This window comes from Papio anubis, chromosome 5 (genome assembly GCF_008728515.1).
Source record: "Papio anubis isolate 15944 chromosome 5, Panubis1.0, whole genome shotgun sequence".
Lineage (NCBI taxonomy): Eukaryota > Metazoa > Chordata > Mammalia > Primates > Cercopithecidae > Papio > Papio anubis.
In genome coordinates, this window is record NC_044980.1 from 143,353,636 (window position 1) to 143,378,815 (window position 25,180).

At 51.2% G+C, this 25,180-nt stretch overlaps 1 protein-coding gene across 2 annotated transcripts in view; it reads left to right on the top strand.

The window, feature by feature from the left end:
• SYNPO (synaptopodin) overlaps window positions 1–25,180 on the top strand; it is a 74,952-nt gene that overhangs the window by 15,347 nt on the left and 34,425 nt on the right. The window contains exon 2 of one of the 2 annotated variants that reach the window (XM_009209409.4): window positions 18,299–18,953. In XM_009209409.4, the coding sequence (XP_009207673.1) occupies window positions 18,554–18,953 (400 nt within the window). In that variant the 5' untranslated portion in view covers window positions 18,299–18,553. Of the gene's footprint in view, window positions 1–18,298; window positions 18,954–24,811; window positions 25,023–25,180 lie in introns of those variants that run through there. The other variant, XM_009209410.3, reaches the window with a different exon arrangement.

Consider the following 25,180-nt stretch of genomic DNA (forward strand, 5'->3'; position numbering starts at 1 on the left):
CATCCTTTACCCCAAGCCCTTAAAAATATAGACGGCTAATGTCTTCAGTATGTATGAAATATCCCATATGCTCGGAAACAAAAGGGGCTCTGTTATTAAAGTTTCATTTCCACACGCCCCCTCCCCTCCCTCCCGCCCGCCCCCCTGACACCCTGCCCTCCTCCCATCCCGCTCAGCCTGCTCAAGACAGAGCGCGAGTGAGGAGCAGGCGGGCAGGCGGCGGGCAGCCGGGCAGCCGTGGACAGAGGCCCGGGCACAGCCAGTTGCTGCGCCGGAGGGTGTGGTGTCCGGCTACAGGTGAGGGGGTGACCAAAGGGAAGGAGAACAGAGCCTTCCAGGGGAGAGGGGGCCTCGGGGTCCCTGGGATGGTCAGTGGCGGAGTGGGGGTGGAGGTGGCCCTTCTTGCGGGCGCCTGTGGGGCCAGGGCCCTGGCAGGGCCTGGCTGTCTGGGACGGAAATGCCCGCTCTCCTGTTAACTGAAACCACATGTGTCTCCCAGGCAGCGGGGCAGAGACGCCGCCAAGCCTGGTGCTTGGGGCTGGGGGAGAAAAGATGCAGCTGGCCCCACCATGTGCCCCAGGGTGGGTGAGGGGCTGTGCAGGAGGGCTCGGGGTCATTTGCATCCGTACAAGTGAGAGTGTGTCAGTGTGTGAGTGAATGAGTTCTGTGCATGTGCTTATTGCATGAATGAGCGTGTGTGCACACGCGAGAGCCCGTCTGCAGGTCGGTGGGCTGTTCCTGCTTGCAGGGCTGAAGTGGCCTCCTGCGGCCTGAGTACTGGGCACACTCCTACCTGTCACCCAGAGCTTGGGAGCCTGCTGGCTGCCCCCTAGGAGGGCCCTCTGGAGTGAGGGAATTCTCACCTGAGTGGGGGGTGGTTCTCACTGTGCGGAGACTCCCTCGTGACCACCATCCTCCTTCGTTCCTTTTCTTCCAGCCCAGCTCAGTCTTCTGGCACCTGTGCAACCTCTGCCCATTTCCCCGGGGGGAAGAGCTGAGAAGTAGAGCAAGGAGGTGATAACAACCTCTGCTCCCACGTCTGTTTTCATCTTTTTCAGATCAGTCACCTCCAGGAGCTCGGCATCGCCACTGTAGCCCTGGCAGGTGAGAAAACCTAGCCTGAGTGAGGGACAGCCTCACTCAGTGAGGGACATGGTGGGCCATCCAGACTCATCGGGTGCACAGAGGACACTGGGATGTGGGCTCTGCCTTGGTGCAAGTCTGGAGTCCGCATTCTTAGGTTCTGTGGCAAATGGGATTCCCCGAGGGCCTAGGTGACCTGAGTCCTGGATCATCTCTCCTTAAGGAATGAGCCTTACTGGGTGCCAGGCTCTGGGTTCTGGTGGTGGCCCTGCCACTGCCTTGCTATGGATGTTGGACAGGTCTCCTCCTGTCTCCGGGCCTGTTTCCCTATCCCCACAATGGCAGAGTTGGGCCAGGATAGTGTTTTCCAAAGTCTGGTGTGTGTACCTGTGGCAGTCCATGAGACGGTGCCACGTGGATTGCCAGTTTTCACTGTAACAAGGAGTGCGTGTTGTTTTTACCCGTTAGGGAAAGGTGTCTAAATAGCATGTCAAGTCAGCGGGTAGATGGAAATAAAGGAATAATTGACCCAAAGGAATAAAAGCCGGGCATCAGGAGAAGATTCTTGTGTTCTGTCCATTTTGGCAATGGGCTCTCGTTATGCTTCCAGCACTTTATTTATTTATTTATTTATTTTTATTTGTTTATTTTATTTTTTTAGAGACAGAGTCTCACTCTGTCACCCAGGCTGGAGTCCAGTAGCATGATCATAACTCTTCCAGCTGTTTTTTCTTTTATTTTTTGTAGAGACAGGGTCTCACTATGTTGCTCAGGCTGATCTCAAACTCCTGGCCACAGGCGATCCTTCCCTCATGGCTTCCCAACGCACTGGGATTACAGGCATGAGGCACCATGCGTAGCCGCTTTCATCATTTTAAATGCTCCTAAGAGCACTGGTTTTGACTGTCTAGGGCCTGAAGGTGTGATCTGCTATGTAGACCATCTTTTGGCCCCCACGAACTAGCAACCGCCCTGTAATTCTGTGATTACAGAGTGGAAAGCCCAGTTGCCACCTTAGGGTGTGTGTGTGTGTGTGTGTGTGTGTGTGTGTGTGTGTGGTGTATGCTGTGAGTGCTATGTGGGAAGGGGCAGGGGATGGAATGCGCAGAGCTGGGGAAAAGATCAGCTGTCCCGAGTAAAAGCTGAATGCCCAAGGTCACAGGCAAGGAGTTTGGGAAAGAGATTGTCCCCTGACTGACGTTTTCAAGTGCTTTGTCCGGACTCAGCCTTGCTTTGAATCACCAGGATGGGTGGGTAGGCGAGAGGCCACCCTGGCCTTGGCCTTTCCTGCCATTCAGCTCTGGCTCCCAGGCCACTTGGCTGTGTTTTATCTGCCAGTCCAGGACAGGCCAGGGAGAGGTGCACTGGGAGGATGCAAGGGTTTTTTGGGGGGGGCCTTGGCAAAGCTCCCCCGTCAGTTCTCCAGGCGAAGCTGGTCAGAGCTGGCATCTTTCAGGACATACTCCCTCTCCCTCCTCCCTTTCTGCTAGGTTTGCTGTTGCTGTTAGTGTTAGTTGTGACCACAGTTGCTTATATGTGGATATTCACTGGTGATTTGTCTCATCACCAGCTCTTTAGGGAAGCCTGACCCTGCTCTGCTGCAGGAAACGCAACTCTCAGGACCATTCTTTCTTGTCTTGTCCTGCAACAGGCAAAGGGTACCAAGCTTTGACTCCAGGATGTGGACAGCATCCTTGGGTGGGGATGAATTCACAGTCCTTTCTTGGTGAGGTAGAGATGCAGAGGAAGGAGCACAGGGCTGGGTCCACCTGATCCCTGACACTAACATGCAGTGTGACCCTAGGCAAGCTCCTTGCCCTCTCTGGTCCGCCTCTCCTCTGGCCCCAGGAGGCATTGTCCTTGATGAGGCTGAAGTGATTCTCTAGTGCTGCCCTAGGATGAAACAAAATCCTATTTCCAGGGACTCCTGTTCTCACGGAAGGGTGCCTTTCCTAGGGGGAAGAACTCTGTGAGTTTTGGAGTTGGGCTTCCTGGAGATGGGCATATGGAGTCATTCAGAGTCCTTGGGCCTGGATTCCCTTGAATCCTGTTTCAAACCCTGGGGAAGCTGCTGGCTGTGGTCAGGGGCATAGCCTCTGCCTGCAGAACATGCCACATTCTAACTGGCCTTCAGTGGCCTTGTGTGTCCTGCTGAACCACTAGCAGCTATACCCAAGGCCAAGGGCAAACAGAGATCTGCTTCATGCTCTCCTGGCATGGGCATCGTTACAGAGAGATCTGCCTGACCAGGGAGTGGGAGGTGGCACTGCTATGTGGGGAGGATGAGTGCTTAAAGAGCAACTCCGTCCCCAAGAAACATTCTCATTTAAAAGCAAAACTGTTCCCATAACTGTGGTCTGGTTAAGTAAGCCACCCCGGTGGGCTAAGGAATGGGGTGCAGATGGAGGCTGAAGATTCTAGAACTTCTTCACTGACAGTGATGCTCTGGGCTCTTGACTTCCTTAGATTTTACTTTGATTTCTTTTTCCTAGGTTTGGTAGGGGCAGTGTGTGGAAGTGGCAACAAAGCAGTTTATCTACAGAGTCACATCCAGATCTATTTGTGGCAATGTTAACTTTAGGCAAGGGAAAACTGAAGTTAGCTGCTGGGTGAGGCAAAAAGAAAAAGAGAAGCTAGGTGACCCCGTGTTCTGCTCCTGTAGCAGCTGTGGGAGCTTGCCAGGCGACTACGTCTCAACTCCACCTTCCTGACCTGCAAAATGGGTTGTTGTGCAAATTCACGGGGTGGCGGCACAGAAGCCCTGGCACACACTGCAGCTGGCACTGAACAAATTGTAGCTCAAAGGCATCAAGCCTGCTGATAACTCTGCTGGCTTAAGGAGGGGGTATGATTGACATTTTACAGAAGGGGGAACACAGCCGCAAGTGGTGTGCGCCAAGATGAGGGAAGAGCACCAACTCTTTCCCAGGCCTGGGTTCCAGTCCCATCCCCGCCCCCACTGGCTTTATAACTTCCAGCAGGTTACTAATCCCACCAAGTCTTAGGTTCCGCATCTGTAAAGTGGGCAGGAATAACACCTACCTCACAAGGCAGTTTTATGCGGACTAAATGAGCCAACCCTAAGCTCCTGGCACATGGTAGGTGCTCAATGAACACTCCTCTAGCTGAATGGAAACCCAGAGGCCTTTGCTCCTCAAATTGCTCCCCTCTGATAGTCCCAAGTTGGGGCCACAGCCTTTGTGAGTAGTGAGGTTAGATGGCCAGAGGCCCTGGCTCTCCCTGAGGCTGGTCTCAAATCTTGCCATAAACACTACCAAAAGCACTTCTTGGAACGTTTTGCCCGAGTCTCCCAGGTTGGCAGGTGGTCAGGACTAGCGCTCTTCCTTGTCACTGACAGCAGGAATGGTGTGATGGTTCATGCCTAAAGGATATTTAAAGAGATGAGGAAACTCAGAAAACTGAGGCTCAGACAGGGAAGGGGCCTCTGTGGGATCAACGTGGCAACAAGGCAGGGATGGAGGGGTGGAGGCAAGAAGGTAGAAAACCTTATGGGGAGAGGGGAAGGGGAGGCCCTTGGTACCTACCCGGACAGGGCCTCCTTCCCAGCTCCACTGGAGCAGGAATGGGTTAAAGGGGACCGGAAAGGAGAGGAAGAAAGCAAACAGAGTCAGGAGAAAAGCCTGGAGCTGCAAGCTCGCTGGGGTTGTTTGGTCTGGCTGAACCACCTCCTGGGCCACTCCCAGCAGCTCTGCAGACAGACTCCAACCACCCCCACCACATGCATGCACACACACACACACACACACAAACATGCACACACTGACAGATAAGCACACACTGATACACAGAGACACATGCAGACACATACATAAATACAGGCACAAACACATGACTAAACAGTCACACAGACACACAAATACACACAGATAGATATACATAGACACACACACACACAGACACACACAGATTCATACATACATACCCAGATACACATATACATCACCCTTACACACAGTTACATAGATACACACAAAGAAACAACTACACAGATTACACACAGACACGTATATACAAAATGTCACATAGAAACACGTATAGACACACAGACACAGATACACGCCCAGACATATACACATGCACACAAACATACACGCACGTGGATATCATGCAGATATCATGCAGATATCCACATAAACACAAGATTCACATACAAATATACACAGTGAATACATAAACACACAGACAGACGTAGACACACATGCGCGCACAGACACACAGCAGAGAAGCTCCAAGCTGGAGGACAGATGCTGGGATGGTGTATTTCTGTAGCTACTTCTCGTTCAACCTGCTCCCCTCTGCCCCAACAACTTAGTCAGGCTCAACTCCCTCACTGCAATAATAACACCTACTGTATACTGGGCATCGCCACGTGTCAGGCTCTGTTCTAGGCTCTTATATTAACTTGTTTAATCCTCACAACAACCACTCTATGAGGTGGGCACTGTGATTAGTCCTGATTTGTACATGGAGAAGAGGGGAAGTCACTTGCCCAAGGCCACACCGTTCCTTTATGGCTTCTCCAAGGCAAGCTGCCAGTGCGCAGAGCCGGCTGGCGGACCGCACCCCCACACTGTCTCAGAGCACTGGGCTGGCTGGCGGACTGCGCCCCCACACTGTCTCAGAGCACTGGGTTGGCTGGTGGACCGCGCCCCCACACTGTCTCAGAGCACTGGGTTGGCTGGCGGACCGCGCCCCCACACTGTCTCAGAGCACTGGGCCGGCTGGCGCACCGCACCCCCACACTGTCTCAGAGCACTGGGCCAGCTGGCGGACCGCGCCCCCACACTGTCTCAGAGCACTGGGCTCTTGCTCTGCACCAGGTGTGGGGACCAGCTCTTTCACCTCCAGTATTGCCATGCCCTGTGGAGCAGCAACATGATTTTGCCCTTTCTCAGGTCCAGGGAGAGAAAGTGACCTGCCCACGGTCACAGGGGTTAGAAGGAGCAGGGCTGAACTTCTGAGTGTGTGCTGAGTCAAAGCTTCAGTGACGAGGAGAGGCAGGTGACAGGGGCTGGCCAACCGAGCAAATCTACAGTTAGACTCAGCGCCCTTCAGCCTCCTCTTTCGGTATCATCCTTTCCTTGACCTGCTCCCAACTCTTGAGCCTATACTATCCTCCAGCCCTTCCCTGACCAGTATCTGACGCCCTCACACTTGCCAGACTCAACAAGTGAGTCCTGAATGGACTTAATAGTAACCTTGGATAACTGTTGACAAAACGTATTTCCCTTCCATTATTTTATTTCATCCTATGTTAGGAGTAGGGGGAGGGGTTATGATCTTTTGATAAACTTGAGTCTGGGCTCCAGTCCTTACTGAGAGTCCTTGTCAGCATGATGCCAAACTAACTTAAATACGTGTCAGGTCCTCCACTGAGCTCAAAATGCCAACTGCCCAGGTACAGGATGTGGGAGATATGGCATAAAAGTAGCAGTTGTTTAGTGACTTCTTTGTGGACCATAAGCATAATAGGGACATAGCTGTTGAAAGAAAAAAAAAGCGAATCTGATATTAGGCTGCATTAATAAAGGTAGAATGTCCAGAGTGAAGGTGGTTATGGTCTTACCATGCTCTGTGCTGGTCTGGGTTTCTTGTAATATTGGGGTCAGTTCATTTCTGCTGAAGAGTTTCTCATTCTCTGCTTGTTTACCACAAGTGACAGGGAGCTCAGTACCTATTGAGGCATGTAATAACCCAAGGGATCACTTAGGCCAATGCCAAGGGCTGCCGGGAGAGCTGATCTTTATTGAGGACTTTCTTTGCCAGGCACATTTAAATGAGAAGTAGGTACTATTATTATTCTAGTTTTACAGATGAAGAAACTGAGGTACAGAGGGTGATATAACTTGTTCCAGGTGTCACAGCTGGTATGTGGCACAATGCAGTGCTGGAGTGTGGCAGTGGAGACCAGCCCTCCTGACTGCAATGCCAGTGCTGTCCCCTGAAACATAAGGTGAGCACATATGTAATATTACATTATCTAGCAGGTACACTAAAAGGTTTTTAAAAAGATGGAAAAAAGAAGCCCGTTAAATCAATTATAATAATGCATTTATTTAAACTCCGAATAGCATCATGTTAACATGTAATAAATGTAAGAAAAAAACTTGTTGCCAGGCGTGGTGGTTCACACCTGTAATCCCAGCACTTTGGGAGGCCGAGGCGGGTGGATCACGAGGTCAGGAGATCGAGACCATCCTGACTAACACGGTGAAACCCTGTCTCTACTAAAAATACAAAAAATTAGCCAGGCATGGTGGCAGGCGCCTGTAGTCCCAGCTACTGGGGAGGCTGAGGCAGGAGAATGGTGTGAACCCGGGAGGCGGAGCTTGCAGCGAGCCGAGATCGCGCCACTGCACTCCAGCCTGGGCAACAGAGCAAGACTCTGTCTCAAAAAAAAATAATAATAATAAAATAAAATAAAAAAATAAAAAAAACTTGTTAATGAGACATTTTACATTCTTTTTTTGGTACTAAGTCTTGGAAATGTGGTGTGTATTCTTCATTTACAGCACATCTCAATGTGGGCTAGCCACATTTCAAGTGCTTGGTAGCGCATGTGGCTCGTGGCCACCATGTTGGATGGCACAGTGCTATACCATATTGCCTTTCAAGGCGCTCGCTGTGGTATAGCCTAGTGTATAGGAAGAATCCATAAATGTCAGTCACTAGTATGATTATTTTTATCACTGGTTGTTGTTGGTGGTGGTCCAGGGAGAAACTGGACTGAGGCCCTAAGCCCTTGGCATAAACTGTGCACTGATGTCACCCTTCTTAATCCAAGTCCTTCAAGCCAGGAGCTCGATGTCTCGCAGGCAGAGCCAACTTCATGAACCTTTGGCCCATGGACCCAAAAGGGCCAGCATGACTCTCTAGCGGAGGAAGAGAGGCCAGCCCGAAGCCCCTCCATCTCCCTGGCTGGCCAGCTGGGTACTCCATGAAGTGAAGCTTCCTCGGGGCCTATAAGCCTGTGGCTCATCTGTTCTGGAGTCTGGGGCAGCCAGGCCCACATCTGCAAAGGAGAGGGTAAGGGCCTCTCCTCCCATGGTTCCTTTAGATTGGTTAGGCTTTTAAACAGAAAAAACAAATGAATAAAACCCACTATTCTTTTTTTTATTATTATTATACTTTAAGTTCTAGGGTACATGTGCACAACGTGCAGGTTTGTTACATATGTATACATGTGCCATGTTGGTGTGCTGCACCCATTAACTCGTCATTTACATTAGGTATATCTCTTAATGCTATCCCTCCCCCTCCCCCCTCCCCACAATAGGCCCCGGTGTGTGATGTTCCCCTTCCTGTGTCCAAGTGTTCTCATTGTTCAATTCCCACCTATGAGTGAGAACATGCGGTATTTGGTTTTCTGTTCTTGCGATAGTTTGCTGAGAATGATGGTTTCCAGCTTCATCCATGTCCCTACAAAGGACATGAACTCATCCTTTTTTATGGCTGCATAGTATTTCATGGTGTATATGTGCCACATTGTCTTAATCCGGTCTGTCATTGATGGACATTTGGGTTGGTTCCAAGTCTTTGCTATTGTGAATAGTGCTGCAATAAACATACGTGTGCATGTGTCTTTATAGCAGTATGGCTTATAATCCTTTGAAAACCCACTATTCTTAATACAGCTTTTTTTTCCCTGATACCCCAGGAGTTAAACAATGGAGCAGTGATGTGGGGTCTGCACTTTCCCCATCCCTGTATGATCTCTGGGCAGCTACATAGTGCTTGTAAAGAGTGAGGGTTCCCAAACCTACCTGCGCATAGGAACCATCTGGGAAGCTTCAAAATACACTGAACACAGGTCCTACCCCCAGAGGTTGTGATTTAATTTGTCTGGGGTGCGGCCAGAGCTTTGGAATGTGTAAAAGATCCTCAGGTGATTCTGATGAGTTGGACAAGTTTGGGAATTGCCATGCTAACCCTCAGGGGCACCAGCTCCGGTAGCCCTCACAGTCACTATAATGCAGGCGTGGTTAGTGTTCCCACTCCACAGATGAAAGATTGGAGGCTCCCAGAAGAAAGGTAACTGGGGCAAGTTCAGCCAGTCAGGAAATGGGTACGGTAGGGATTCACTGGCCATGGTTTTAACCAGCGGTGTGTGGATAAATGTCTAACAACTTGCTCTCTGGAGAAAAAGAGCTATGATTTGTAGCACCTGCCAATTTCCATGGTGTAGCTACTCCCACTGTGGCCCATTTTAAGCCATTGACAATGTCCCTGAATGCAGAGCTGGGAAAGGGTACATTGGCTGCTGAGACAGTGTGGCTGGCTTCAGCACACAGCTGGGCCACTTGGCATGGAGAAGAAGGGATCCCATTTGGTAGGCATGGTTAAGCATTTTCTATTTTTATTTTTAATTTTTTTAATTTTTTGAGATGGAGTTTCACTCTTGTCTCCCAGGCTGGAGTGCAATGGCTCTATTTCGGCTCACTGCAACCTCTACCTGCTGGGTTCAAGCAATTCTCCTGCCTCAGCCTCCAGAGTAGCTGGGATTACAGGCATGCACCACCATGCCCAGCTAATTTTTGTATTTTTAGTAAAAATGGGGTTTCACTATTTTGGCCAGGCTGGTCTCGAACTCCTGACCTCAAGTGATCCGCCCCCCTCAGCCTCCCAAAATCCTGGGATTACCGGCGTGAGCCACCATGCCTGGCTGGTTAGGCATTTTCTGAATTTTTAGTCCTTGAACCCTTTCTGCAGTGCAATATTTGGGAGCCCCAGTGTATGCAACAGATAAAAAGCAGTATGTTAGCAGCATAAGTTTATTATAGAAACTGAAATCGTAGTATCAGTCTCAATCTCTTGTTTAAACTGGGGGACAGGGTGAGGGGGCACTGTGAATGTGGCAGGGGGTGGCAGTGAGAAGCAGTCTCAGAACCTGGGCCCTGTGTGCTAGCCCTCTCCCCCTACGCTGACGGCATGGCATTGGGCAAGTCCTTCTCCATCTGAGCCCCCATTTTCTGGTGTGGCCAAGGGAGACTGGACTGTGTGCAGAGTGGCCTCTGTCCTGCCACACCCCTGCCTGACCCAGCCAGTCTCAGCCCCGTATTTATAGCCATGACTTCAGTCTCCCTAGTTCCTCTGAAGCTGATTCCCTGGCCCATGTATTTATAAACCCAGCAGGGCAGAAATAGATGTGACGTACTGGGGACTTGGCTGATTCTGTGAGCAGGCTGGCTTCAGTGAGTCCACTTGGAACAGGCTTGAGTCCCCCAGCATCCTGGGTGCCGGGTTCCACAGGCAGTCTAAAGCTGGAAGAGCATTTTGAGACCCCAGGCCCAGCCCTGTCATTGTGCGGTGGGGGTCACCAAAGCCCAAGAGTGGAGGCATGTGGCCACGGTCACAGTGGGCATGGCAGAGCCAGAGCTAGAACGAAGGACTCTGTGCTGTGTGAAACGGCCCCTCCCCAGACCCTCAGAAAACCTCCAGTGACCACGCCAGGCCCCAGACACCTGTGAGGTTCCAGCTTGGTCGTTTTCCTGCTCTGGGATCATGGGCGCAGACTCACCCTCTGTGAACCTCTGCTTCCTCAATCTGTTAACTGGGGGGTAACAGTAGGTGCCTGCCTCACTGTGTTATTGTGAGGAAGAGACAAGAAACAAGATTGACACAGTGCCCAGCACATGCTCAATATTCAATAAATGCTAGCTCTTGTAATGCCCTCAGTCACCACTTCACAAAAACAATAATTATAATAACAACAGCTGTCTCTATTGAGCATGTTCACAGGTTGCCTTATTTAATCCTCACAGCAATATGATATCATTATTATTGTCCTCAAACTCATTGCATATCATGTGTTTTACAGTGAGGAGATGCTCTACCAATAATGAACTTGGAAAAGAATGTTCTAAAAAAAGAATGCTAACATATGAAATCTTATTTTTTATATACAGGATTACAAAAAATACTCATTTCTAAATAGTAGACATATTCAGAATGGAATAGGAAGGTTCTAAAATGGTGAACAATTGAATAATCAAAATATTAGCATAAGAAATATGTCTCCCAGGGGTTTGCAGGGCTTATGTTTCTAAGTTTGCCACCTAATGTTGGTTTATGTTTTTTTTATAATTGCATATGAGAATTTAGCATAATAGTGAACTTGAAATGCATATGCTATACAAAACATGGAATGACATCTGTTAAGGTTTGTTATGCTCATACCACAGTTTCTTTATCTTAATGACACACAGCACTCCCAGGTCACCTTTCTGGCTTATTTTTCCATTGCATTTAACACCATTTGACATACTTTCTTATTTATTTATCTGCCCACCCCAGCTAACATGTGAGCTTCACGTGGGCAGAGTTTCTTTCTCTTTTGTTCACTGTGTACTGCCAGCACTTAAAATAGTGATGGCACTTAGCAGGCATTCTGTGAATATGCGTTGAGTGAACAAATGAGTAAATGAATGACTGAGTCTCCATTCTACCAAGAGGGCACCTGAAATTCAGTAAGATGCAGAGACTCATCTGAAGTTACCCACTATTCTGAGGCTGAACTGAAACCTTATCTCTCCTGAGACCACCCAGTGTGCCCAGCTGGAAGTTCTTCCCAACTTCTCACCACTACCTAGTGCCAAGGGCTGGTTTCCTATGGCTCCTGGGGGTCCCCCCAGCTCCACCTCATGCCCATCCAACACTGGTCCCTTCTGCCCCAGGAGGTGGGCAGAAATGGAGGGCAGGAGAGGACTAGGGGGGAAGGAGAAGAGGTCAGAGCAGGCTGGGCAGCCGGGATGGTTGATGCTGATGGCCGCTGAGGAAGGGAGGAAGGATGCCGAGATTGGTCAGTCTGTCCTAAAGGACGAGAGGAAAGGATTGGGACCATGGGATCCTGGTGGACATCCCTCTGGGACTGACTACCCCAACAGGAAAACACTGGAAATGGGCAAGGCCAAGGAGAATTCAGGTGTAGCAGCAACCTTGCTGCTACCACTCCCACTAACCACTTTGCCCAAGGCCTTTCTCAGCTGGAGAAACTGAGGCCTGGTAAAAGAAAGCGATTCTTCCAAGAATGCAGAGCAAGGTAATGGAAAATGCTGGGGTTTCTCATGCTTACTAGCTCTGGAGGTTGGAAAGGCTTGGGATTCCCCGCCTTTGAAGCCATGAGGAAGAAACCCCCCACCTTGGCTCTCATCCCCTCCTTGGGAGAGAAACACTAAGGCAGGAACATAGGTCAAATTCTCAAGGACAACAAAAGCTTTCTTCCTGTTGTCAGCAAGAACTCAGCTGTGGACAGGCCAGACAGTTCCCCTACCCCAGACTGGTGCCGAGGGTGCTTCCAGACAGGAGTCTGGTGGGCAGGTGCACCTGAGCCATCTGAACCTGTTCAGAGTCACCTTTTTTCCCAGGGTGCCTCAGTTTTGCTCCTAGGTTACACCTACAGTTAATCTCTTGGCCACCCCACATGTATTGTTTCATTTGATAAATATTACGCATCTACAATATGCCAGGCAATGTACCAGACATTGGAGAGAAGCTCCTTTGTCCCTCCCATCCTTCCATTTCCCATTCCTCTCTTTCATTCATTCATCCTTTCATTCTTTCACTCAGCAACTACTTATACCATTAAAATAGTACAGCCTTATGGATAAGAGTGACATTTGGAACTAGACCATCAGGACGTGAACCTTGACTCAATCACTCACTAGCTGTGTGAACTTGGCAAGTCATGGAAGCTCCATTTCCTTATCTGCACAATGGGGATAATAATAGCACCTTCCTTATAGGGTGTGATGAGGATCAAATGAGCTGCTGCAAATGAAGTGTCTGAATAGCACCTGACAGAGTAAACACTCCACATATTATCATTGTTACTGGTTTTGTGTTTTGTTCTTCTTTTCTTTCTTTCTTTCTTTCTTTCTTTCTTTCTTTCTTTCTTTCTTTTTTTTTTTTTTCTGAGACTGGGTCTTACTCTGTTGCCCAGGCTGGAGTGCAGTGGCACAATCATGGCTCACTGCAGCCTTGACCTCCTGGGCTCGAACACTCCTCCGGCTCAGCCTTTCAAGTAGCTGGGACTACAGGTGTGTGCCACAATGCCTGGCTAATATTTAATTTTTTTTGTAGAGACAGGGGTCTCACTATATTGCTCAGGCTGGTCTCAAACTCTTGGGCTCAGGTGATCATCTCACCTTGGCCTCCCAAAGTGCTCAGATTACAGGCATGAGCCACTGGTCCTGGCCTGTTGCTTTATGTGCCTGGCCCTGTGCCAGCTGCTGAAGAAATTACTCCAAAATTCTCCTCTTGCTGGGACCTCTGCCTGCCAGCCCTTTTTTCAGTCCCCTGCCTTCTGTTCTGGCCATGCTGCCTCCAACCCAAACCCACAGAGCGGGGCCTTGCAGTGGTTTCCCCAACCCTGTAGGGCTGCCCACGCCCCTACTTTATCTCTCCAGCAAGCAGGAGAGAGCCTAGGCAACCAAAGCCTGTCACAAACTAGTCACCTTCTCAGCCCTTCCATACATGCCCTAATCTCAGCCTATCCAAGCCCACCTGGTTCTTCAGAGTCATCCCCAGTGGTGCTGCCTTCTTGCCTTCACTGGGCCTCGATGGATGATTACCCTAGGAAGCCCTTCCTCATTCCCCTCAGCCAAGAATCATAAGATTTGGCTTTGAGTCTGCATTTGCAGTGTTGCTTTATCTGTGAGCAATTGGGAGCCATGGAATGCTCTTGAGCAGGTGAGCAACACATTCAGAGCCACACTCTAGGACAATGGATCAGGCTTTGTATAGGATGGAAACAGAAGAGACAGCAGGTGGGGAGGTCAGGCAGGGAGCCATGGGCAGTAGGGCTTTTGGAGGAATGAGGGTCTAGTCTTCCTGGGCTGCTTCTCCCTTCTCTATAGTCTTCCACCTATACAATTAGATCTTGTGATTTTCCCCAGCATGACTCAGTGAGTCAACGGCAGAGTCGAAACAAGGACCCCATGCCCTGACCTCTGCAATGCACCTACTTAAGCCCTGATGCTCAGCACCCCTCACTCCCTTTCCCTTCTTCTACAGCACCAGGGAGGCTCTTTTGACCTATGGGGACCCTGCAGATGATGGGGAATCAGAAGGAGGCTGGACTGTGCCTTATAATCACTGCAGTCTGTGCACACCAAGCACTTGGGGCCCCGAATGCCAGGCTCACCAAGCCTCTGTAGAGCCCAGCCGGTGAGCAGCACACAGCAGTGCTTCCTCATTCCCCACTGGGTGAAGGAATAAGCCCATATTTTCTCTATTAATCCCTACAACCACCCTGGGAAGTAGATCGTGTTTTAAGCCTTGTCTTGCAGGCAGTAAAAGTGAAGCTCAGAAAGACAAGAGACATGTCCAGGGTCAGGCAGCCACTGGGTGAGAATTCCAACCCAGACCTGAAGCCAAAGCCAGTGCCCTTCCCCCAACACACACACAGCAGCGGAAGGGATGCGAGCGTCCCCAAGGCCATTGCAGAAGCCAACAGTTGGAGCCCTGGGGCATCTTGGCCAGCCCTCAGACTGTGGAGCACCTGATGCTTAGCCAGTCCTCTGGTCCTGGGAGTCCCTGCTTGGACTTGTGCAGAGGTGAAAGGGAGGGAGAAGGGGAGGCTGACCCTCAGAGGGAGCAGGGCTTATGTAAGGAGCTAGAGTTGGAGGGTCTGGGTACCTAGGTTCCAGTGCCACGCCTACCTCTGGCTTGCCATACAACTGCAGGTAAATCCTTCCCCTCTGGGTTCAGAGTTCTCCTCTCCGACATGAGGACAGCATGTTCTGTGGACTCTATCAGCCCTTTCTGCCAAGGCTCAAGTATTTTAGAGCCTGTGTCCAGATGAGGGTCATGAATCTGGGGGAAATGGAATTAGAAGTTGGTAGGACTCCCTCCCATGTTTGTGGAGACTGCGGCAGGTGCTGTCCTACCCACAGAGGAGATCCACCCTCATGGATGGGTTGCCGTGGCTGAGTCCAGCAACCCCAGGGGCTGTGGGGGTCCCTGGAGTCTGCAGTTGCTGAGAGCAGTGAGTATAAGCACAGACCTCAGCTGCCTCCATTCACATCCTGCTTTGCCACTCCCCACCCGTGTGACTCTGAACACAGTACTTACCTCTCCGTGCCTCAGTTTCCTCCTCTGTAGACAGCACTCACACAGCAGGAGTGTCAGGTAAAGGGCTGGGTTCAGCGCCTAGCAGGTGCTGTTAGTGGCAGCCGCTATTATTGTTTTGGGCCCCGACCCCCACAGCTCCTGCACAGAGGTGGGTGCTGCAGGGCTTAGGCCTGCACAGGGCCTGCCCAAGTTACCCGACTGGGTTGGGAGTCCTCCTTCCTCCTTAGGAGGGAACCTTGAATTGGAGTGCTCCTGCCAACTCCTCCCTCCTGGCTTGGCAGCGTGAAGACAACGCCGGCCAAAAATATTTGTGTGGGTGGCGGAAAGTTAACTTTTCCGCCTCTCTCTTCTTTCCTGGAAACCGTGGCCACCGTCAAATACATCAAAACAGAAGCAGGGATAGAGTGAGGCGAGGCCCCTGTGGGGAGTCAGAGGAGCCCTGCCCCCTCCCCACACCCACTCCTTCTGCCTCCAGCCATCTGGCTCTACGCTGAGGGGATGACAGAGGGGCTATCCAAGTGCTTAGAATCAGGGGATCCTGCAATGTCAGAGTTGGACGGATCCTCCAGCATCATCTGGCTCAGTCTCACCATGGTGTCCTCCGGGAGTCTGACTCCAGAGTGCAGAAGGCACCTGCCACAGTTCACACAGCCAGTCCTGTCTCTTCTCAGTGTTGCTGGCCTTTGTGAGATTCTAAGATTCTTTGAAACCCAAATGGCAGAAATCTGGCAGCAGCTGGTGAGTGAAAAAGTACCTGGAGATGAATGAGGGCCTGGAGCCTCTCCTCCAGGTCTCTGAATCCACCATCATGGTCAAGGTGTCAGAGCGAGGTTAGAATCCCAGCCTGGCCACTTATGAGCTGTGTGCCTTAGGCAACAAGTCACTTCACCTATCTGAGCCTCAATTTCCTCGCCTCTGAAATGGGATAATAATAACGTAATTCTCTCGCAGGGTTCATGTGAGAAAGTACTGCAGTAACCTAAGTGAATGACCCAGGATGGAAGAGGTGCTTCTGTTCTTCCCCCGGGGCAGAAGGTGGGCTTCTTTCTCCTCATTTCCCTGCCACTGAGGCTGCTGTAACAGGTGTCTGGTTATCTTTCTGATCCGGACAGTCGTTTGCCTTTCCCCTGGCCGGCTCTGATTCGCCCTGGGGCTTGGAAATGCGCTTATCTGTCTGCCTGCCTGCCAGACTCTCCTGGCACAGTCCCAGCCAGAAACCAAGACCTTGACCCAGCCTGTTGCGGTGGGAGGTGCCTGACCCCTGCTTGGGGGCGGAGGCATGACCACAGCAGCTGAGGTCAGTCCAGGTCCTCAGATCACCCATGTCCACAGACTTTCACAATTTTCAGGATTCTCACTGCTCCCCATTTTGCAATATGATAAGTGAGAGTAAGATCGTTCACACTTGCCTGAGTTCACACAGCTAAGTAGCAGCAGACTCCAGTCTTTAAGCAAGATCCCTTGTTTCCAGGGTTTCCTCTCAAGTGTAATTGGCCATCTGCTCTGTCTTACGCACTACCTGCCCATCCTGGGGCATCTCACCCACCTCCACCCTTTGCCTCCACAAATGATTTCTAGATATTTGTCCCCAGCCTGGAATTCTCCCCTGTTCTCTAGACCCCTGTGTGGAACCGCCCACTGCTCATCTCCCCTGGAAATCCGAAACCTAACTCATCTCCCTGCTCCACTAAACAGCTGCTCCTTCTCATTTATTCCTGATCTCTATTAACAAAATCGCTGTCACCAGAGCTAGGAACCTGGGCTGCATCCTAGGCTCCTCCCTCTTCTCCACACCCACTCTCCATCTGCCTCCAAGCCCAGCCAGTTCTTCCACCCAAGTATCTTTCCCATCTACCCCCTCCTCGTCATCGCTTATAGAAAGCCTCCATTCCCTCTTGCCTGGATTATCATCATTCTTAACATTTATATAAATAATCATACAATGATTATTGTTGTTCCTGCTATCATTCACAGCTCTCCTCACCACATTTTAAGACTTCTTTATCCCTCTGCTATATCCCCAGTACTTTTCATGACGTCTGAAAAATAATAGGATCATAAAAAATTTTGTGGAATGAAAGAACAGCCAACATGTATTGAGTTATGGCTTAGAAACTGCGCTAGGTCCTCTGCATGCATTTTCTCATGTAATCCTCAATGCAACGTGAAGTTAGAAATATTACAATACCCATTTTACAGATGGAAAAGTGGAGGTTTAGAGCAGTCCTGTGACTGGCTTGCTGATTGTCACACAGATGGCAGAGCTAGGATTCTAACTGAAACGCCTGGGCACAGAAACTGAAAGCATGCCACTGCACTGCATCTTTTTTTTTTTTAACAGAGTTTTTTGCTCTGTTGCCCAGGCTGGAGTGCAATGGGGTGATCTCGGTTCACTGCAACCTCCACCTCCTGAGTTCAAGCGATTCTCCTGCCTCAGCCTCCCAAGCAGCTGGGATTACAGGTGCCTACCATCATGCCCAGCTAATTTTTGTATTTTTAGTAGAGATAGGGTTTCATCATGTTGGCCAGGCTGGTCTTGAACTCTTGACCTCAGGTGATCCACCCGCCTCAGCCTCCCAAAGTGCTGGGATCACAGACATGAGCCACCACCCCCGGCCCGCACTGTGTTTTTTGTTGCACAACCTCCTCCAAGGGCTCCTATCCCCAGTTTGCATCTGAGGTCACACCACTCCTGTGATTCCTGTGGTGTAGGTACCTTTGCTGGGACATGAGCGAATTCTTTCTAGGTGGTGTCTAGATACATGTTGTTAAATAACTAGATATTTATTTAATGTGCACTGGGGGAAAAGGACTGAGCACAATATACTTGTGGTTACTCTGCAAATGGTACTTAAGATAATTCTAAAGTAACAGAAGTAAGTGATTTCAAGTTGATTAAAGGAAAAATATTAAATAAAGTTTCAGGTAGCATGAGGATGTGGTGAAAATCCAGGATGTTAAATGACTGGAGCTTTCGAAACACTTCCCTATGGAAGTGTGGAACCTGCACCCCAAATGCTGCCGGCCAGTTCTCAGGGTCACCTGAAGATGAACAGGCCTCAGAAATTCAGCCTGGAACCCCCAGTGAGCTGTCTCATGTGCTGTTTCTTTCTTCCCTGTGCAGATAGATTGCACTGAAGGGGTCTCGCACCAGAGACCGGTTAAGAAGAGGGATTGGAGGTCCATCACTTCACTAACCCAGGAAGGACTTATCTTTCGCCTCAGCCAGACCTCACCCCAATTCTGTGAATCAGCGGAGGAAGGCAAAACTGCAGAGTCAGAGGAGGCTGTGCAAGGAGCAGAGACCAGGGCTCACACAGGTGGCCCCAGCCCAGGCCCAGGAGCCTGCTTCCCTGCATCGCTGAGGAGGAACAGCACCATGCTGGGTCCTCACCTCCCATCTCCGCCCCTTGCGCCCAGCGAAGGGAGGCCTACCCCCTGCGCCTTCCAGATCCCTGATGGAAGCTACAGGTGTCTGGCTCTGGAAGCCGAGGAGAGCAGCGGTGAGGAGGGCCTGCAGGGAGAGGCGGGGCCTACTGACCTGGAAGAGGATGAGGGGGTCAGCAGGAGTGGGGACAACTCTGCCTGCAGAGTCACCCAGGGTACACCGCAGCTGCCCAAAGCCCTGGGCATCCAACCACCCAGCTGCTCCAGAGAGGAACAAGGGGCGTCCCAGCACGATGGCAGGGCCAGCCAGGACCGGGATGTAGTGAAGGCCCGGCAGGTGATGACAGCCAACCCCAGCCCGGGCCCTGGGTCCAGAGTGGCCCAGACACCAGGTAAGCTTGTGTTCCTTTTCCCTCGGACTACCGGAGTCACTGGAGACCCCTCAGGTCCTTAGTACAAGGGCTCCTGACCATATTTTTCCATGATTCACAATAATTCATCACAGCCCCATGGGCATGCCCAGATGAACAGCTGCGGAGAGATAGGAGCGACTGGGAGCTCCGTGCAGCTCCAGCTGCACCACATCTAACCCCACTCCTATCTCTGCCAAAGAGGGCACGTGAGAAGGCAGTGAGAGAAAGCCACATTATCTTGCTTGGTCAAAAAAAAAAGCCCATTTCCCACTCTCGTCTGCCTTTTAATCATTAGCGGCAACAAATCACTGTGGTGTCCCAAGCAACCGATGGGGCAGGACCCTCTCATTAAATGTATTGAGTGCTGGCTACATGGGGGTGCTGGGGACGTGGCACTGGACAAAACAGATGTGGCTGCTGACCTCATGGAGCTTGGGAGGTAGAGACTGAAGCCTTGGATAGAATTTGACCTCCCAATCTTACAGGTGGGGAAACTGAGACTCAGAGTGAGGAAAAGACAGCTGGAGTCACTCAGCATGTTAGTAGTGGCTGAGCTAGGCCCGTGTTCCTCGTCTAGGCCTCGGTTTTTCATTTGTTAGAGATGACAGGGGCAGATGGAACACCACCTAGGCTGCAGTGAGATCCCATGACAGCGTGTGGGGAGCGCACAGTGTGCGCCGCGCGGAAGGAAGGAAGGGCAGGAATGATGATAATTTTCCTGCAGCGGCTGCTGTCTGCAGAGCAGGGCGGGACAGGGAAGCCCACGCTGAATCACCTCCGCAGCCGGCCCATGGAAACGCTGAAGTGGGTCCAGATGGGGAGGACGTGAGCAGGGCCATGCTCAGCTTAAGCAGGAGCACAGCCAGTAGATCCTGGGGGTGCAGGGCATGCGGGGGACACAGTCCTGGGAGGGCTTGTGCGTCAGGAAACTGAAGGAACACTTCATTTCTCTGCAGGCGTCGTTGACGCCCGGCTGGCATATCACCAGCCTTCCCGCCCACTCTTCTCTCTGAAATAATTCTCTCCAGGCTCGGATCGCCCCCCATGGCCACCATTGTCTACCAGGCTGGGGTCACACAGGGGGCTGGGCAGGAGCAAGAAAGGACTTTTAATCCCTCTAGGGCAGGAAGAAGGAGGACCCCAGGGAGGCATTGCAGTCTTGAACTTGAAGGTGGGCCCTCACACCAGAGTCAGCCCAAATTTGATCTCCTAGAGCCTGAAGTTCCCAGGACCTGCTCCCATCCCTCTCACAGGCCCAGACTGGGGGTCAGGAGACATAGATGCTTTCTAGACCGGATGTTGCTGACTAGCCAAGCCCTAGCAAATCCCTTCCCCTTGGTGAGCTCTGCTTTCCTCCTCTGTGAAAATAAAATAAAAATATGAATCTTATCTACCTCAAAGAGCTGTTGGGAGGTTGCAGTGATCTTAGTTGTGGCAGTGTTTTGGAAATTTTAGAGTAATCTAGATAAGTATGTAAGAAATGTTTATTCTTAATTGAAATGACCATCATCAGCTCAACAATAGGGCTGCTATTATTTGTTAGAAGCCTTTGTGTGCTAAGCCCACTGTACCAAGAGCTTTACCCTTTTCATTTAATTTAACCTCGTAGCAATCCTCATGAGAGACATACTTTTTTAATCTTCATTATACAGATGAGAAGATAGAGGTTCAGGAAATATATGTGACTTATCCAAGACGCATGGTTCACAAGCTGCTAAGGCATGATCCAGTTACGGTTTTTTGAAAAGGGGCTTGTGCTCTTGGCCACCATTCTCTTCTGGAATTAGAAGAGTAAAGTGTTGTCTGCAGATATCCTGGAATGGAAGAGACCATGGATGGAGAGGGCACTACCTTTAATGAACTCTGTTGGCAAGTCATACTTAGCCAGTTCATTTGATAGCATCTCATTCTTGTTATTATACTATAGCCTCTCAAGGTAGGCAGGTGTTATTCTCCCCATTTTACAGGTGAGGCAGCTGAGGCTCAGAGATTTAAGTCCCCTACCCAACGTCACACAGCTAGTGCCAGAGCTGAGACTATGATTGTGTTCTTCTTGCCTGGAACAGTGTGGTTCATTCCTTTCTTTTTCTTCTTTTTGTTTTTTGTTTTTTTTCTTTTTGGAGATGGTGTTTTGCTCTGTCGCCCAGGCTGGAGTGCGGTGGCACAATCTCGGCTCATTGCAACCTCTGCCTCTAGGGTTCAAGCAATTCTCCTGCCTCAGCCTCCCAAGTAGCTGGAATTACAGGTGCCTGCTACCATGCCCAGCTAATTTTTGTATTTTTAGTAGAGATGGGGTTTCATCATGTTGGCCAGGCTGGTCTCGAACTCCTAACCTCAGGTGGTCTGCTGCCTCGGCTTCCCAAAATGTTGGGATTATAGGCGTGAGCCACCACACCAGGCCTTATTCCTTTCTTTACTGTCCAGTCAGTCTGTCATCCAGTTCTGTCCTAGAATATTTCTAGAGACAGAGGGGGCAGAAAAGACTTCAGAAGGATGAAATGGGCAGGGAAGACTTCTTGGAGATGGAGGCACGAAGGAAGTGTTGCAGGAGAGTCAAAATCTGGTGGTCTTGGGTCGGAGCCCACACTTGCTGTTCTGCTGCCTTGAGGAAGGGAGTGGCTAGAGTTCCTTCTCTCTGCCCAGAGATCAGGAGGGAAGAAGGCTGTGGGGCTGCCAGGTTATTAGTGGATTAGGGCTTCCTTTTAAAGCTTCCTCCCATTACCACCAACGGATTATAAGCATCTTCAGACAATTACATCCATCCTTCCGCAATTATACCTGCCTCTCTAGAGGGCTCACAGGCAGGTTTAAGTATGAGCCACAATATCTTCTGCTTTGGGCACTGCAGATACCTTTGTTTGAGGTCAGTGGGTACCAGTGCCATTTCTCCAAGGCCTGAGTACCAGCTGAGCAGGGCAATGTAGGGCCCTTGGCAGGCTAGAGGGATGGAAGGTACAGAGAGATGCCATCAGCTGCTGCCAATTTGGGAAAATAGATCTGGGGAGGAAGGGGTAGTGTAGAGCTCATGATCAGGCCTCAGCCAACACTAGGGTCCCCAGCTCACCAAGACAGCCCCATGCTATAGCTGCCCTCCCCAAAGTCTCAGCTGGTCATAACTGTTAGGGTTTCTTGAGATTGTTGTGCAGATGGAGACTCTGAGGGCCAGAGACGGCAAGTGACTTGTCCAAAGTCACACAGTAGGTTGGTGGCAAAGCTAGGGGCTGGAACCCAGGGTTTATGCCTCCCAGTTCAGCTGCCCGGCACTGTGCTAAATGCGTCATATGGAGTATTTAATCCTCTAAACAATCCTGTGAAGTTCATACTTTTCTTATCTCTGTTTTACAGATGAGGAAACTAAGGCATAAGGAGTTTAAGTGAATTGTCAAAGTCTCACAGCCTGTGGGTGGAGGAGCTGAGATTTGAACCCCAGGAGGTCTGGGGCCATGCTTTTAACCACCCTCTCTGCTGCCTGTCTCCATGGTGATGAGGCAGCAGGCTGTGTTCTTCCACCCACCTGGGGCTGGGAAAAGGTTGTTCAGGCTCTGGGAGTTGTTGGAAGATTCTGCCAAGCCACATTCCCTCCCACTCGGATGCTCTGGGGTAAACCTAGGTACTCGCTGATGATCTCTCCCCGCCTTTGCTGGTGGCCACTTGTTATTGGAGGCTCGAGGTGTGTAGCAGATTTAGAGCCATTTCCAACTCTAGTGGACACTGTTCTGAGCCTCTGGGGTGGGGAGGGGTGTGGCTCTGTGTTGTCAGATGAGTCCTGCCACCGGACATGTCCGTTTTGCTCAGGCAGAGGAACCTGTGTCCGTGTTAACAGCTGACAGTGGTCACTGGGCCCAGAACAAGGCTCCTGCTCCTCAGGCTGTGACAGAGAGGGCAGATGGAGCAGGAGCCTGGGCAGGAAGCTGCCCACTCCCCCTCAATTCCCCTGCTCCACAGTGATGGTGACAGGAGGGTGATGGTGAGGAGCACTGCTCACAGATTCACAGATACCTCACCATGCACTCACACATACATGCTTTCACATCCATCCATACACACATGTATTCACACATGATGTATAGATGCCATGTTCTCATGAAAACCATCACACATATGCACTCACACATCTGCACACACATGGAGGCCCTCAGACACACATCCATGCATGTAGTACACACTGGCACACACCTTCCTGAAGGCCCCCTCACCCATGCACCGTTGCCACATGCGAACACATGTCTCAGATTTGCTTACAGAGCTGCAGTCGCATCTGAAAACATAAGCAGACATAGGCACACTTTCTCACACAAACACACATATTCCCTCTCATAGATACAGGTGAAAAGCATGTTCTTTTCTCCGTTTCCTTTTGCTACACACCTACACTTTGAAATCTTTCACACATTCTCTCCTACAGACCTAGCCACACTTGCACACCCACTGTCACACACCTACGCACAGACCGAACCACTTTCTTTCCTTTCTTTTCCACATCTCTTTCTCTTTCATACCACCCACACAGCAATCCTAGCCTCTCTCTCTCTTTTCCTCTCACCCACACACAGCTTCCTGGTTTCCCACAGGCTGGGCTGCAGCCACTTCCCTAGAACAGGCACTCTCAGGGTTAGCGATACCCCAACCTGGTGGGGGTCCTAGGATCCCCCCTCCACCCCTCACTCTCCCAACCCACCCCCTACCCTGGATACAAGAGGATGACAGCAGAGCAGCCACACGATCAGATAATTCTCTGAAGCCCACGAGGCCAGGAGGAGAAATGGGAACTACCAGGGAGGGTTTGCCCCTTGTCACCTGACTTCCTGCATTCTGAGTCTCCCCAGTGTGAACAGGGGACATCCCAAACCCGGACCACCTGCAGATCTGTGTTTCACAGGCCCTTGGGTGGGGTGGGCTTACACTAGCACATTCCTAACTTCCTTTAGCAGAAATCTAAACACAGAACTCTTGATGCAGAAGACAGATGAAAGTGGAACCACCCTGGTCAAGGGGGTGGGGAACCCAGGGAAACTTCGGTGAAAACCTAGACCAGCATTTTTCCAATTGTGGTTCTGCTTCAAAATTGCTGGGGTTGTGGAGGGTACTTGCCATCAGTCCTGTGCCAAGCCAACTGGCTCGTGGCCTCGGTGGGAGGGGTGCTAGAATGTGGGTATCTGGACTTTTAACAGCATCCCCACGTGACTCTGATGTACATGGCCACTGCCATGAGGCTTCACACGCTCAATCTGAATGGCATTTTGCGCAGTGAAAGGTGGGGAGCTGAGCCCTAGAGCTGCCATACAGCACCCCTGCCTTGTTGCTGACCCACTGGTTAAGTCAGGGGATGGCAGCAGGTGGGTGGGGACATCACCATTCTCCATTCTCCGTGCCCGTTTGCCTAAGTCGTACCAAGGGAAACAGTTATTCTAATTACCGGGGCTGAGCACCCAGGTCTGAAAGGAAAGCCAGGAAGAGGTGGGGTGGGAGGTGGTACCAGTTATGGGGACAGAATCACAAAGGCAGATTTCAAAGTGGGTAGTGGGTGGGTTAGAGAAAAGAAAAGGGGACACAAAGAATCTGTCTCCCTCCTATCCAAAGGAGATAGGATTTTAGGACAGACCAACGGACTTACAGATACAGAAAATGATAAGGAAACGGAAAGACAGACAACCAGGCAGCAGAGAGTGAGGCACAGCGAGAGGAAAGAGAGGGGGCCGCGCCTGGAGACGGGAGGCTGAGCGGGTGGGGGAGTGAGTCGCACCCCCGGGGCTGGGCGGGGCGGGGTGGGCGGGGCGGCGCTAGGGCCCCGGGGAGCAGGCAGCAGGAGCACGGCTCACCCGCCCGCCCGCCCAGCGCTCCCGGCTCCCAGCCCGGGGTCCCGGAGCAGCCCGCTAGGCGGTGGCGGCGGCGGCGGCGAGGAGGGGGCGTCGGGCGCGGAGCCTGGGCCTGGCGCGGGGCGGGGGCGGGGGTGGCGGGGACCTCGGGGCGGGGCGCGCTGACGGACGCGGCCAGGTGTGCCGAAGCGGCGGCGCCCGGGAGCTCGGGGACCGTGCGCAGCGGCTGGAGGTGAGTGAGGGGCGCTGGCCTGGCGGGGGTGCGGGCACCGCGCGAGCCTCGCCCCTTCCCACCTGCGCTATTCCCGGCGCCGCCCAGGAGGAGGTGGCACATCTGGGCTCCAGTACTCGCACGCGGGGTGACCTTGGCCAAGTCGCTTCTACACTTTG